A 16,569-nucleotide genomic window follows, 5' to 3' on the forward strand; every position below is an offset into this window, starting at 1 on the left:
GAGACTGGCTAGGCCACTCCAGGACCTTGAAATGCTGCTTACGAAGCCACTCCTTCGTTGCCCTGGCGGTGTGCTTTGGATCATTGTCATGTTGAAAGACCCAGCCACGTTTCATCTTCAATGCCCTTGCTGATGGAAGGAGGTTTGCACTCAAAATCTCACGATACATGGCCCCATTCATTCTTTCATGTACCCGGATCAGTCGTCCTGGCCCCTTTGCAGAGAAACAGCCCCAAAGCATGATGTTTCCACCACCATGCTTTACAGTAGGTATGGTGTTTGATGGATGCAACTCAGTATTCTTTTTCCTCCAAACACGACAAGTTGTGTTTCTACCAAACAGTTCCAGTTTGGTTTCATCAGACCATAGGGCATTCTCCCAAAACTCCTCTGGATCATCCAAATGCTCTCTAGCAAACTTCAGACGGGCCCGGACATGTACAGGCTTAAGCAGTGGGACACGTCTGGCACTGCAGGATCTGAGTCCATGGTGGCGTAGTGTGTTACTTATGGTAAGCCTTGTTACATTGGTCCCAGCTCTCTGCAGTTCATTCACTAGGTCCCCCCGCGTGGTTCTGGGATTTTTGCTCACCGTTCTTGTGATCATTCTGACCCCACGGGGTGGGATTTTGAGTGGAGCACCAGATCGAGGGAGATTATCAGTGGTCTTGTATGTCTTCCATTTTCTAATTATTGCTCCCACAGTTGATTTCTTCACTCCAAGCTGGTTGGCTATTGCAGATTCAGTCTTCCCAGCCTGGTGCAGGGCTACAATTTTGTTTCTGGTGTCCTTTGACAGCTCTTTGGTCTTCACCATAGTGGAGTTTGGAGTCAGACTGTTTGAGGGTGTGCACAGGTGTCTTTTTATACTGATAACAAGTTTAAACAGGTGCCATTACTACAGGTAATGAGTGGAGGAAAGAGGAGACTCTTAAAGAAGAAGTTACAGGTCTGTGAGAGCCAGAAATCTTGATTGCTTGTTTCTGACCAAATACTTATTTTCCACCATAATATGCAAATAAAATGAAAAAAAAACAGACAATGTGATTTTCTGGATTTTTTATTCTCAGTTTGTCTCCCATAGTTGAGGTCTACCTATGATGTAAATTACAGACGCCTCTCATCTTTTTAAGTGGTGGAACTTGCACTATTGCTGACTGACTAAATACTTTTTTTCCCCACTGTAGGTAATAATAAGGTAATAGTTTTCCAGGTATTTTCATATTCCCACAACATGAGCATTTCAGTTAAACGTAAAACAGTTTAACTTGACACAACTTCCATGAGAAAGCAAATTCATATCTTAAATTTGCATAATTTTTGCATATATTAATCAATTAACAATTGTACATTGGATTTTCTTTGTATAAATCTGAGATGTACTTACCTCTATGTGATGATGATGATCCAGAATGTTGAAGCTTTAAACCCGTCTCTATCCTCTGTGGTTTTGTGTACAGAAATAAATAGCACAGGACGCACACACTGACTACAAACGCTAGTAAAACCAATGCTGCAATCGCCAGTCCAATCAGAGCTCCTATACTGCAAGAGAGTACATGAGATAATACTTTAGTGCATAGTCTAGAAGAAAAGATAAAGAACATCCTTAAGAGCAAATATGGTACTTTAGTGTATATTGGTAAAGATAAACTTGGTCTTGTTTAACTTCTACGAAGTATGGTCTTGTTAGAATGAATCCATCTCATCAACAATCTAAAATAGTGAGCGTTAGAGAAGGAAAGAGGGATTAGGAACAACTATAGACACCATGCACCCCATATGGCTAATACCCACATGATTTTGAAGCAAAGTCTTTCTACCATTGGCTGGCATGGGTGGGCACAGTTTTCTGCACATGTGATGAACTGTCCATGTGGTCTTGCCTTAAAGCAGAAGCATGATTGGTTGCTATAGTCATCTGTTCCCTTAAATATTCCTGTATCACATAAATATCTTGTTACATTGAAGATATTGTGATGCAGAAATATGTATCTTGACTTGTGATGAGCGAGCATACTCGGTAATGCTCGGTACTCGCCCGAGCATCGCTGTACTCGCCGTGTTTGGTGAGCACCGAGCATTTCCTGGATTGTTCGTAGGGAGTTCGGGTACCCACCCTGCATGTTTGGCACTCTTTAGTACAGCGTGAAAATCCAGCTATTTTAAATGGGTTTGCCCGTCCTAGCGATCACATCTGAGCGCGCAGAAAATTCTGCCATTTTTGTGGTACTGTAAAAATTTTTTGGAGTGTCTTATACAATTTCTTGACACCATTTTGCTGCCAAAAAAATATTTAACTGCCAAAAAAATTATTAGCTACAGGGCAGATATTTTACACGTGGTTTTGTCCACCACACGGATCGCATATCATTGCAATCAAAATTGTGCCATTTCAGGCCTCCATAGAATTGTTTTTGTTGTGCCTTAGCCTACTTATTGACACAATTTTACTGGCCAAAAAAAAAGATACAGGCCAGATTTTTGAAAGTGTGGTATCTCTGTCACGCGCCTTATCTATCTGTGGGCTAAAAATTCTGGCATTTCAGGCATATATTGAACTGTTTTTGCTGTGCGCTACCCTAGTTAGTGACACTATTTTGCTGTAAAAAAAATACAGGCCACATATTTTACAGTGTGGTATCTCTGTCACACGGCTCATCGATTTGTGGGCTACAAATTGTGGCATTTGAGGCTTCATTCAACTGTTTTTGCTGTGTGTTACTCCAATTATTAACACTATTTTGCTGTAAAAAAATACAGGCCACATATTTTACAGTGTAGCATCTCCGTCACACGTCTCATCTATCTGTGGGCTACAAATTGTGGCATTTGAGGCCTCCATTCAAATGTTTTTCCTGTGTCTTAGCCTAGTTATTGACACCAGTTTGCTGAAAGAAAAACTGGTGGTTTTCATACACACGGATCACATATAAATTTGCTCCAAATTCAGCCATTTGGAGTGAACGTGGAAAATGTTGTCCATTTAAAATGGGCAAGGTGCGTGGCAAGAAACAGGGAAGTGGACGTGATGCTGCAGAGGCCGAGGCAGTAGGCAAGCTGAAATTGGGTCACAACAAACACCCACATCTTCTCGCTCGACCTTCCTGTCCCAATTACTAGGGGACCACAGCAGCACACCACTATTGAACTCAGAACAGTGTCAAAAGGTTGTTGGTTGGACAGCAGATAATGCATTCAGTCACTTTGCCATCATCGCCACTGCTACCCTGTCTTCCTGTCTGAGTAGCCGTGAGTCTGGACTGCATATTCCTCATCCTGATCCTCCTTTCTCCCACCATCCCAAGTGCCCAGAGACCACTGATCCTACACTTGGACTCTCCGAAGAGCTGTTTACTTTTCTATTTATAGATTCAGGCCACTCGCCCAGTCCACTTGAAGCAGGGCAAGATGAGATCACATGTAGCGATGTCCAAATATTTGACCAGCCACGGTCACATGAAGGCGACCGTGGGTACGTGTCACAAGAGGTGGACGATGAGCACCCGAGCATTCCAATTCCAATTTGCTCGACCCGAGCAATGAGCACCCGGGCAAATTAGTGCTCGCCCATCGCTAATCTTGACATCTATTTTGACATGTTAAAATAATTTTGATGTGCAAAAGCAGATCTCATCAGATTTCGCTTTTGGAATATACAACAGCTGCAGGCTTAGACTCTGAAAGGACTAGCCTTGTTCAAACAGCACATGACAATGAATAATAGTGATGTTTAAAAAATCAAAGTATCATCTTACAACAATGAGTATATATTTTTATTCATTTGTGCCAATGTAATTCATTTTTCAATCTACCTTATTTTGCATATATCACCCCCTAAACCATGCTCCTCAGGCTCTTAGATACATCATGCTGTAGTGCCAGTGCTCCTGAATGATGAATGATCACGTTCAGTACAGTTTCACATAGCTGGCATCCTGTCAGCATACCTTTCAACACTGACATAAAGTGTAACCAACCTTTGAAATATGCTCTTTGCCTCTGTGCACTTTCTGCTTCTGTATAGTACCCTGCCTATCTGATTTTATCTTCTGTCATCTACATTAGTATAGCTGAATGTGTGTATTTACATAATTGTTAGCTGGTTTCTCAGAGAGTTTAAGTTCCCTTCACTTCTCATCAACAGAGCTTGTAAAAACTAGACAGTACAGAACTAAAGTACAAGCTGAACTATGGTTGTTGCCTGCAGCAGATAGATATATGATATAAAAATGTAATTTCTGCTCTATTGAAACATTACATATAGGAAAAGATAATCCTCTGCCGTATGCATCAACAGAGCAGCATTTGAGGTTTAAAATCACTGATCTGTCAGCAGCAGAAAGAAAAAAGCACAGTTGAATTCTGCACTGCCTGCTCCCACAAATTGGCACTGTAACTCCCCAATGTCATCCCCAAGGAGGATATCTGCAGGAAGTCCTCCCATAACTCCAATCCAACACAGTTTTTCTCCTTTAATCATAATCCAAACGCACAGAAGCTCGCTGTATATATTTGTGGGCACCCTCCTGCCAAGACAATGGGAATTCCGGGAACCCTGGTGAATTGCCTGGGTCGAACCACACGGGGGTCAGCGATAGTCAGGAATGCCCCTGTGTCTCAAAATCACACTTTGTATCCGTCAAATAAGACATCCTGCAGGTGGTGTTGCCGTTGCTCTGGGTAGCTAAAGGACAAAGACCGGAGTCCATACACTCCAGGAGGGGTATCTATGGTGCCGTGGTCGGTGGTCCACTCTGGTGGGGGTGGTGGTAGCTCTTCCTCAGGTGGGATGGAGTGCACAAGATGCACTGGACAAGGTGGGGCTGTGTGGGGCTCCCTCCGAACCCTTGAGGGACATCCAAACTGCAAATGTCCAGGTTGCCCACACCCATAACATCTCCTCTCTGTGATACCCCCAGGTCATGGTCGGAACTGTTGGGGCCCAGGATGGTGAGGCTTGATTGTCATCGGCTTGCGACTAGGTGGAAGGGCAGATATAATTGGAGGGGGACGGGGCGCGGGAGCAGGCCGTGGTTCATTGTACAGAAGCCTCCTCCATTGCGGTCGGATAGTAAGGGCTTCATTGGCCAGGGCTGCAGCTCTATCCACGGTACACGGCGTGCGCTCCCGGACCCATTCCTGTACCTTTGCGGGGCACTTGGAAAGAAATTGTTCTATAACGAGCGCCTGTATAACATCTCTCACAGTAAAGGCGTTTTCTGCTTCCAGCCATCTCCGACATGACTGGGACATCTTATGTACATACTTCCTAAACGACCCCCCCGTGGTGCATGGGAGGTCTCGGAACTTGACCCTATATGAGTCTGGGGTGATAGCATGGTAATCCAGGATAGTCCGCTTTGCAGTGTTATAATCCCAATTTCGCTGTGAGTCAATGGTTCGGTAAGCCTCCGCCATGCTTCTGTTCCGGAGTCCCACTAACAAACACATCCAGCCAGAGTGGGGCACCTCCATCACAGCACACTGCTGCTCAAAGTCCTTGAAGAACCCCTCCACATCTCTGGAAGCCTCATCAAATGGCTTAAACTCTGTCCGGGTGATCCTTATAGGCTCCCGGATCGTTGGGTTTACACTCCACATTGCATTACTCCCTCTTTCAAGCTCCATTGCTTCTTGTCTCTGCTGTGCCCGGCAGGCAGCCTCTTCTTTATACTCCTGAGAGACACCGGGGCCCAGAACTGCCATCTCTTCTTCGTACCACACCAACCGTGGGGTGCACCTTACGAAGACTGGAAAGCATGTATTTGGAAGTCGCCTTGCTACACTTGTAAGGAGAGCTTTAAACTAGAACAACATGGGAAGGGAAGCAAAAGACCAGAAAAAGCCATACACCTGACAAATGCTATTGAGAACTCTGCTAATAGAAGTGGAAAGGAAGAACAAAGACGAAAGAATCTAATTAATAAAAATATTGGAGAAAGAGAAACCAATCACAAACTAAAATGTTTCTATACTAATGCACAAAGCATGGGCAACAAACAAGGAGAATTGGAACTACTAACACAGGAAAAGAAATATGATGTCATTGGAATCACTGAAACTTGGTGGGACGATACACATGATTGGAATACAAGACTAGAAGGATACAACTTATTTGCAAGAAACAGACTTGATAAACGAGGAGGGGGTGTTGCATTGTATGTTAGAAACGCATATATCTGCACAGAGATTGAAGCTTCAGAGACTGGGAGTTCTGTGGAAACTGTTTGGGTAAGAATACAAGGACAGAACAATGGAAAGGACACCATTGTAGGCATTTACTACAGGACGCCTGTGCAAGCTGAAGATATGGATGAACTCTTTATGCATCAAATGGCCAAGTTCTCCAAAAAATATGACATAGTTGTCATGGGAGATTTCAACTATCCAGACATTTGTTGGGAATCTCTCTCAGGCAAAACTAACAGGTCAAGGAAATTCTTATCCTCTCTTGCTGACAACTTTATCTTCCAAAAGGTAGGGGAGAAAACAAGGGGAACTGCTACCTTGGATCTAATCCTTATAAACAGGGAGGAAATGGTTGAGGAGGTAAAAGTGGCTGGAACCCTAGGAGGTAGCGACCATGCTATTTTAGAATTTTGGATAACTAGAGGCGGAAGACCTGTGAAGACTCAGACGTCAAGGTTAGATTTCAGAAAGGCAGATTTTAAGGGATTCAGAAAGATAATTGGAGGAATCCAATGGCTGGATATCCTTAAAGACAAAAATGTCCAGGAAGGATGGGAAATCTTGAAAAATGAAATTCTCAAAGCACAGTAGTTAACAATTCCGAAAAGAGGGAAGAATAGGAAGCATTTAAGGAAACCAGGATGGGTGAACACAGAACTTAAGCACATGCTAAAAAGGAAGAAAAAAATGTTTATAAAATGGAAAGAGGGAGGCATATCTAAAGAAGAATATAATGCTGTCTGCAGAATCTGCAGGGCACAAATCAGATTAGCTAAAGCTGAAAATGAATTGAGGCTTGCAAGAGATGTCAAAAGCAATAATAAAGGATTTTGGGGATATGTCAAAAGTAAAAGAAAAGTCAAAGATGCTATAGGATTTTTACAGGATGAAAATGATGAAATGGTAAGACAGGATGTTGAGAAGGCTGAACTTTTAAATTCCTATTTTGCATCTGTTTTCTCTCAGAAAGGAAATGTAACACCAACTGTTATTCACTGTCCTATTAAGGGAATAGAAGAATCCAGGATATCTATAAACAGAAAGATAGTGAGGAAACACTTAGCTAACCTAAATGAATTCAAGTCTCCAGGTCCAGATGAATTACACCCCAGAGTACTGAAGGAGATAGCAGAAGAAATTTCTGAACCACTCTCCATAATCTTTGAAAATTCTTGGAGAACAGGAGAAGTGCCAGAAGACTGGAGAAGAGCAAATGTTGTTCCTATCTTCAAAAAGGGGAAGAAGGTGGACCCAGGCAACTATAGGCCGGTGAGTCTGACTTCTATACCAGGAAAGATCTTTGAACAAATTATTAAACAACGTGTAAGTCAATACCTGGATAAGAATGAAGTGATCAAACAGAGTCAGCATGGGTTTGTAACTAATAAGTCATGTCAGACTAACTTAATTTCCTTCTATGACGGTATCACTGATTGGGTGGATCAAGGAAATGCTGTAGATATAGTATATCTTGACTTCAGCAAAGCATTTGACAAAGTCTCTCATACAATCCTTATTGAAAAAATGACTAAGTATGGAATGGACAAGGCAACTGTTAGGTGGATTCATAACTGGCTTAGTGATCGGACCCAAAGAGTGGTCGTAAATGGCTGCACATCCAGTTGGAAGAATGTCTCAAGTGGGGTACCACAGGGCTCTGTCCTGGGCCCTGTATTGTTCAACATCTTTATCAACGATTTAGATGAAGGAATTGAAGGTAAACTGATTAAATTTGCTGATGACACAAAGCTAGGAGGGATAGCTAATACTAGAGAAGAGAGAGAGAGGATTCAAAAAGATTTAAATAAACTGGAGAAGTGGGCAGTAACTAACAGAATGGTTTTTAACAGGGAGAAATGCAAAGTACTACATCTGGGCAATAAAAATGAAAAAAGCATATATAGAATGGGAGGAATAGGGCTAAGTGACAGCACATGTGAAAAAGACTTGGGTATACTAATAGATCACAGACTGAATATGAGTCAACAGTGTGATGCAGCAGCAAAAAAGGCAAATGCAGTTCTAGGATGTATTAACAGAAGCATACAGTCTAGATCACGTGAAGTCATTATTTCCCTCTACTCCTCTTTGGTCAGACCTCATCTGGAATATTGTGTCCAGTTTTGGGCACCACATTTTAAAAAAGACATCAACAAACTGGAGCAAGTTCAGAAAAGAGCGACCAGAATGGTGACCGGTCTGCAAACCCTGTCTTATGAGGAAAGGTTGCAGGATTTGGGAATGTTTAGTTTGCAAAAGAGAAGACTGAGAGGAGACTTAATTGCTGTCTACAAATATCTAAAGGGCTGTCACATTGTAGAAGGCTCAACTTTATTCTCATTTGCACAAGGAAAGACTAGAAGCAATGGGATGAAACTGAATGGGAGGAGACACAGATTAGATATTAGAAAAAACTTTTTGACAGTTAGAGTGATCAATGAGTGGAACAGGCTGCCACGAGAAGTGGTGAGTTCTCCTTCAATGGAAGTCTTCAAACAGAGGCTGGACAGACATCTGACTGGGATGATTTAGCGAATCCTGCTTTGAGCAGGGGGTTGGACCAGATGGCCCAGGAGGTCCCTTCCAACTCTACGATTCTATGATTCTATGATTTAACCATTGGCTTTTTGGGGTGGGGATCCCTGTCTCCAGCGCTTGTCCTTCAGACATCTGGGAGGAAGTGGCCGGGCTAGCACCCACCAGTAAGTCAATTAAGGCTTCTTTAGTCAGTCCCTGGTATTTCATGCCCAGGTCTCTGGCTCTCTCCTGTAAACTGGATACAGCCCAATTTTTGTATTCACTCTGTGGGTCGTTCTTCATTGGGTTACACTCTGTTGATCCCACTGCTGCCACCAGTTGTCAAGGGGTCCTTCTCCGATACCACACAATCAACAGGGTGAGGGAAGTGTGAACAATCCCAAGACCTTTATTATAGGCAATACTAAAATGGCTATAAACAATCCACCACACTGAGGATACAATAGTCCAAAACACGAATACACTACAGTAACAGGATTATTGTCCAAGGAGATGAGAGTCCAATAATCCAGCAGACAGAGGACAAAATGGGTCCATATGCTTCCCCTTCTCTCTGACGTGCTGTCTTCACATGATCATCACCACACAGAGTCTGACTTGAACAGCTCCTGTCCTCCCCAACCCCCTCCTTATGTCCAGGGGTAATCAGACAGGTTGGGGTGGTTTTCAGGCCTCCCTGACCTGACAAAGGTGCCTTGGGGATTAAGGCACTACAAGGGGTTCATCAAGAGGCATAGATACAGTCAGGCTGCAGACAGTAAGTGAGCTAATTCAATTATCAGACTTTTGGAAGGTAATTGAGACTCTAGACAATATTGGAATACACGGAATGATACAGGGCAACAAGAGAACACTATGGAAATCCGTAAAATATAAATATACACAAAATGATACACACATATCACACCATCACATGCATACTGTATTTCATCCTGGCCATGTATTTCCCATCCCATATTGCTCCAGTTAAAAGCTCTCCTTATGAGTGTAGCAAGGCATCTACAAAATATGTGTTTTTGTGTTTTCCTGTTTTTGTAAGATACAACCCATCTTTAGCAAGGAGTCCATCATACAGGTAATTCACTCCATGGTCTAGAAACCCACAACACCATTGCCGTAGCTAGTTGTTCACCTGTAGAATCCTGTTCAATCTCCTTGATGTTCATCCACTGAGACAATGGATGAGAACCTGCGCTCCCAGCTCCTTCACTTTCTGACCTAGGATAATCTGTCTATAGTTTCCAGGTCCTTTCTTTCTGTGTCATTTGTTCCTATGTGTATTCATAGCCATGGGTAGTCATCTTTAGCACTGAACAGTCTTGATACCCTATCAGACACATCTTTGATTTGGACACCTGGAAGACAGCACAGTTTTTGTGAAGTAATGTCAGCAGATAGCAGCTTCTGTTTCTCTGATTAGGGAATCCCCCACGGCCACCACTCTCCTTTTCTTCTTCACTACAGCACTTCTTTTTCTCCCTTCAAGAAGCTTCTGATTTCTTACTGGGGTGTTCTTTGTGGGCAAGGCACTTTTTTGATGTACATCTTTATAGTTGACCTGCATGAGAATTTGGTAGCTGTTCCTCAGCGGTATGGGTGCTGACTGCCTCCTTATCCTCCTGCTTCTTTAGGTCACATGCTTCCAATTTTGTTCTTCTGCAGGTATATTGAAAGGTGCTTCACTTTGAATGTTCTGAGTAGATTTTTCTACTCTGTTATTATCTTCTGCAGAAACACTGAAAACTTCTTCTCTTGGAACATTCTGAAGATATTCTTCTGCTCTGACAAGGAAATCCTCATCTTCTTTGAAGAGCTTCAGTGTATCTATTCTCATATGAAGCCTTTGCACCTCTTCCTCTAACAGAATCACAAGCTTGCATTTTTGGCACATAGTTTGTCTTTTCCTCCGGCAAGTCTGTAAACATATAGCACATATTTCAGCACACCGTATGAGAAATCTCCAGCTCCATATTGAACAAAACTAATTTCTGTGGAGTCACCGTAAAGGTTCAGCGTGCTGTCAAGGCCTGCGGTTTGACGATTTCCTTCAAGCAGCTTGATCCAGCTACACCCAAAGATCCTCAGACTCGTGGTGATTCCTCACTCTTCACTCTTCCCAGAATGCATCAAGAATATGGAAATTATCTCCCACAGCTTTCAATTCCCAGTTTGATGATTTCCTCCAAGCAGCTCAATCTAGCTACACCCAAAGATCTTCAGGCTTTGGCTGGGGTCAGACTTGCAAGAAACTCACATGAGTCTCGCATCTTAATATCCGGCACAGACGCCGGCACTCGGAACCAGAGTGCGCGGCTGCAAAAAATGCAGCCGCACACTCCGGTCCCAAGTGCCGGATATTGAGGTGCGAGACTCATGCAAATTTCTCGCAAATGTGATCCCTGCCTTGCGGCGACTCATTGCTCTTCCCAGAATGCACCAGGAATATGCAAATTATCTCCCACAGCACTGAATTCCCAGGTGATTTATATCAAGCCATATGGAGCATCTGTGAACAGCAATCTTCAAATCTTACCACTGATTCTCAATGAGATTCAGGTCTGAACTTTAACTCAGCAAAAATATGTCATCACTTGTGTATAGAGGAGGCGATCAAAGTGCTGCAGCTTCTAGTCTCCCATGGAGACTACTGAAGCATACAAAAAGTAAAAAAAGTTTTTTTGAAAAATATTAAAAAAATATAAAAAAGTTCAAATCACCCCCCTTTCACCCCATTCAAAATAAAGCACAATTAACAAAAATCAAATATACACATATTTGGTATCACCGCGTTCAGAAATGCCAGATCTATCAATATAAAAAAGAATTAGCCTGATTACTAAACAGTGTAATGAGAAAAAAAGTCAAAACACCAGAATTACGTTTTTTTTGTCATGCTACATTGCAATAAAATGCAATACCGGGCGATCAAAAGATCGTATCTACATCAAAATGGTATCAATGAAAACATCAACTCGGCACCCAAAAAATTAGCCCTGACCCAACCCTAAATCACGAAAAATAGAGATGCTAAAGATCTCAGAAAATGGGGCTTTTTTTTTTTAACAGATTCTAGAATTTTTTTTCACCACATAAATAAGAAAGACATATTTGATGTTTGTGAACTTGTAATGACATGGAAAATCAAAATGGCAGATCAGTTTTAGCATTTAGTGAACATGGTAAAAAAGAAAACAAAAACAACCGTGGAGTTGCACTTTTTTGCAATTTCACCACACTTAGTTTTTTTTATCCGTTTTCCAGTACACGATATGTTAAAACCAATGGTGTCGTTCAAAAGTATGACTTGTCCAGTAAAAAACAAGCCCTCACATGGCCATATTGACAGAAAAAGAAAAAAGTTGTGGCTCTGCGAAGAAGGGGAGCAAAAAACGGAAATTCAAAAACTGAAATACCCCTGGTTGTTAAAGGGTTAAAGTCAGACTCATTGTAACAGGGCATCTTTTCGTTATGACAGAACAGAATGTTTCTTTCCCATGAAATCGTTTTTGTCTGGGTTGATTCACATTGGGAATGACTGATATAATCTCATTCTTTAATCACCATAAAAAGCCCGGCGTACCATGTAATTTCCTCACCTCGTTCTTGGCAACTGGAAGTTAATTCACAATGTACAAGAATATTCTACAAATTGTGACAAAGGACATTCTGCATAATTTACAACCTTTTACACAGTCCCCACATAACTATTGTGATCAGTTCTTTTTAGCTGAGACATTATCAAAAGTGACATTAAATTAATGCCATTTTGTTTATTGTTCCTTGCAAATTACAGTTCCAGAATGTAACATTATTAAATCTGTTTTTTTATGTTAGTTGACAGGAGAATGAAAATTGCAATGCCAATATTTAGAAATTCTACCCATGTGCTTGTTGTATTATTTATTTCCATTTTTTCCACTTTTTTTCCACCGCACTATACATAGATTGTCCTGACTCACACCAGTCCCTGCTTCCAGTGGAACTTAAGACCCCGTCACGCACAGCGAGATCGCTGATTTTGTAACGTCACAGCGATCTCACCAGCGATATCACTGTGTGTGACATGCATCAGCGACCGGCCCCCCTGCAGGGTATTGCTGATCGTGCAGGAATGTCCTGGGCCATTTTTTGATCGTTAGTCTCCCGCTGGCCAGCACGCATCGTGTGGCAGCGGGAGAGCAACGATCAGTGAGCTCCCAGCGCTGTAAGCAGATGCTGGGAGCTGGTATCTAAGGTAAATATCGGGTAACTAAGCGCGCTCTTCACTTAGTTACCTGATATTTACATTGGATACCAGCGTCCTCACTGGTCCTGATCGCTGGTGAAGCTACCTGTTTGACAGCTCCCCAGCAATCATGTAGCGATGCACCAGCGATCCTGACAAGGTCGTATCATTGTCGGGATCGCTGGTGCATCGTTTAGTGTGACGGGGCCTTTACAATCTAATTTTCAAAGACACCTATGCTGGGGAAATGTTCTAAACAATCACCCTATCAGTATGTTTTTGTAGCTTGAAAATTAACCATTAGAGACTAACTAATCGATTCAATGCAAATTGTTTTTTGAGGAATTTGTTGAAACTGGGGATTTTGAACAATTGCAGAAGGTTGCATAATCCAGAAAAGGCTCACACGACCTCAAACTTGTCCAGTTGGACTATAATGAATTGCAGCTATCATATCACATAATATAGCAAAGTGAGTCAGTAGCGACTATTATAGCCTGTAGAAAAGCCGAGTCAGGGAATGAAGCCGCCATTTTGAGAAGAATGTAGATAGTGAAAGAACATCACAGATTAGCAACAGGGATAAGGACAGAAAGTCTAAAGGCCCCATCGCTGATTTTGTGATGTCACAGCGATCTCGCCAGCGAAATCGCTGTGTGTGACATGGATCAGCGACCGGCCCCCCTGCTGGGTATTGCTGATCGTCCAGGATCGTCCTGGGCCATTTTTTGATCGCTGGTCTTTCGCTGACCAGCATGCATCGCTGCGTGTGGCAGCGAGAGACCAGTGATCAGCGACGCTGCACGCTGGTATCCAATGTAAACAGCGGGTATCCAAGAGCCGCGCGGCTCTTGGATACCTGCTGTTTACATTGGAAACCAGCTTGCTCGCTGGTCCTGATCACTGGAGGGGCTGTCTATGTGACAGCTCACCAGCGATCAGCCTAACGATGTCCCAGCGATCCCATCCATGTCGGATTGTTGGTGGGATCGCTGGGACATCGTTATGTGTAACGGGGCCTTTAAAACACTGTATAAGTATTATAGATAGTGTGTGATAGCACAGTAGGAAAGAACAGTTACCATCCATTTACCCATATACATATATAACCCTTCAAAACTTTCCATATTTCTGCTTACATTTTGCCTAAAACTACATCAGACTTACACAAGTCCCTAACGCCTTCATATCATTGCTATATTTCATTTCTACTTTTATGTTTTTTCCTCCCCTTCTTCCAAGAGCCATAAGATTTTTATTTTTCTGTTGACATAGCCATATCACATCTTATTTTCTGTGAGGCAGGTTGAACTTTTAAATTGCACCATTCAATTTATTATGTGATTTGCTGAAAAGCAGGAAAAATATTGCAAGTGTGGTGGCAAAATTGTGAAAAAAGCTCATTTCCACAATTGTTCTTTTTATTTTTATTTACAGTATTCCTTCATGGAAAGGAACAATAACAAACACACACCGTGCTGCGTAAGTTAAGGGAAATGTACCATATAGACAATGGAGAATTATTCTTTGCCATCGATTTACACTTTACTTAAATTTTACTTACTTTTTACTTTAAGTTTTTAGAATTGCTGAAAAGTGTTGATAGAAGACCCTTATTTTATTGCAGGCAGTACAATGAATAAGGAACAGCCGGTTATTGTTACAGACAGACCAGCAGACATAGAGTGTTTTCTACTACACTACTAATAAATTTGATAAATTAAATTTAACAACATTTAAAATGGTACATACAAAAATGCCACTATACCTTGCATTAAAGTCTACAGAACGGAAGTCGTGTGTGACTTGCAACCAATAACAGAAAATTCATTAGCCACATTTAGAAACATTTGCGACTATTTTGAAGTCAATAAAGTGAAGAAAAAAAAACAGATGAAGGGCGCTTCTGTCAATATGGAATGGGGTAAATTAATCCAATGAGTCAGAATAAAACAAAATGTTTTGTTCTGATGAAGAGATCCTGCGTGACCTCGAAACGCGTTGACTTTTAAACTTGTCTAAATAAATTTTAATTTTACCGATATTTGGATATCAGCAGTGCATGAGTGATACCTCCGCATTCCTCTCAAAATCTGAAGTGTCACATATTTATACACAACAGGGCATAGGATAAATATGTGACTCTTCAGATTTGGTATTATTCTTTGCCTAATAAAGAGACCTGAGTATTTTTGAAAGCTTGCAATTTGTTACCATCTTTTCAGTTAGCCATTAAAATCAACCACTGAGGACTCTGAAATCTTAATATTTTTCTGTCTACTGGCTAACATGGTACAAATATATATATGTTAGTTGCAGTGTGGAAATATGACACTGCATTCTATTAAAATTGCTAGAAGGTGGAACTCCTAAACTCATAAAAACAGGCCAGGGAGCCCCATTGGACAGACTGCAATTCGACAATTTAGAATGTGGGGGAGTAAAGGGTTAAGGAATTTGAAAGGAATAGTGGGGATATGCGCTGGTGTTTGTGGTTGGAGGGAAATGTTTGAGGGCAGGGTTAATAGGGGATAAAAGGGGTGTAAGGGACTGTTACCTCCTCTTGCTTCCCGGGACACAGCTGTGAAACCAGGCCAGTACATCAGACGTGGAGGCGGCCTTATGAGAGTAACAACCCAGCAGCATGACCACTACCTCCTCCTTTGTGCAAGGAGCAACAGGAAGGGGCAGTGGCATAGCCCTGCAAAATGACTTCCAGCAGGTCACTAACATCCATGTGTCTGTTTTAACTGTCAGAAACAGACTCCATGAGGGTGGTGTGAAGACCCGACATTCACAAGTGGGTGTTATAGCTCCACACTGTTGTGAGTTCATTTTCCCCTTCACCATTGAGGTCTGATGAACTCCCTCTTCTGGTGAAGGAAGGTATTGAGGCTGATATCCAAGCACCTGAGCAGAATGATGATGACTGGGTGACTGGAATTGCTGACTGGATATAAGGCAGCCGACGCCCTTCTGCCTTGCGGGTGATTTCTCTGAGGGATTCTAGGAGACCAGTCTGATTCCTGCTCCTCTAAAGCTAAGTTTTCTGCTCTGCTTTTTGCATTTGTGTTTTGGTTTTGTTTTGCCTTGTTTTTCTGAATTTCTGCCATTCCCTGCTGGGGTGAGCTGAATTCCTTTTTGCTCTGTCTTCAGAAAATACCTGAGTACTGATATAGTCTTTTTGAAGCCTAGCGTCTTCAGGGCTTTTTTCCCTATCAGTCTGTTGGCTCTTGTTTTGATAGGGTTTTTGGCGGATTGCAGACAGCAGCTTTTCTATCCTGTCCTATTTAGTTAGCTTGGGCCCCATCATTTGCTCAGCCTATCCTTCTATCTGTGTGAGTGTTTTTCCATCTTGCTTCACCGTCATTATATGTTGGGGGCTGCCTATTGCTTTGGGGTCTGCTCTGGGGCAGTTTAGATTTCCCTTTCTGTCTTTAGGCTATTTAGTTCTCAGGCTGTGATTGAGGGGTCTAGGGCACCGTAGGAACCCCCCACGGCTACTGCTCGTTGTTGTTGATAGGTTCAGGGGTCTGCAATCCGATAGCTGCCAACTTCTCTGGTTTTCTGGACTTAGCTAGTATTTCTGTTTTTGCCTCCTACGGTGACTCATT

At 42.2% G+C, this 16,569-nt stretch overlaps 1 protein-coding gene across 1 annotated transcript in view; it reads right to left on the bottom strand.

Annotated features, from left to right (window-relative positions):
• SHISAL2B (shisa like 2B) overlaps nucleotides 1–16,569 on the bottom strand; it is a 113,082-nt gene that overhangs the window by 43,570 nt on the left and 52,943 nt on the right. Inside the window, exon 2 of the mRNA XM_073584251.1 lies at nucleotides 1,388–1,545. Coding sequence (XP_073440352.1) covers nucleotides 1,388–1,545 — 158 coding nt within the window. The remainder of the gene's footprint in view (nucleotides 1–1,387; nucleotides 1,546–16,569) is intronic.

This window comes from Dendrobates tinctorius, unplaced genomic scaffold (assembly GCF_039654945.1).
Source record: "Dendrobates tinctorius isolate UK_male_01 unplaced genomic scaffold, ASM3965494v1 ptg000083l, whole genome shotgun sequence".
NCBI classification, from domain to species: domain Eukaryota; kingdom Metazoa; phylum Chordata; class Amphibia; order Anura; family Dendrobatidae; genus Dendrobates; species Dendrobates tinctorius.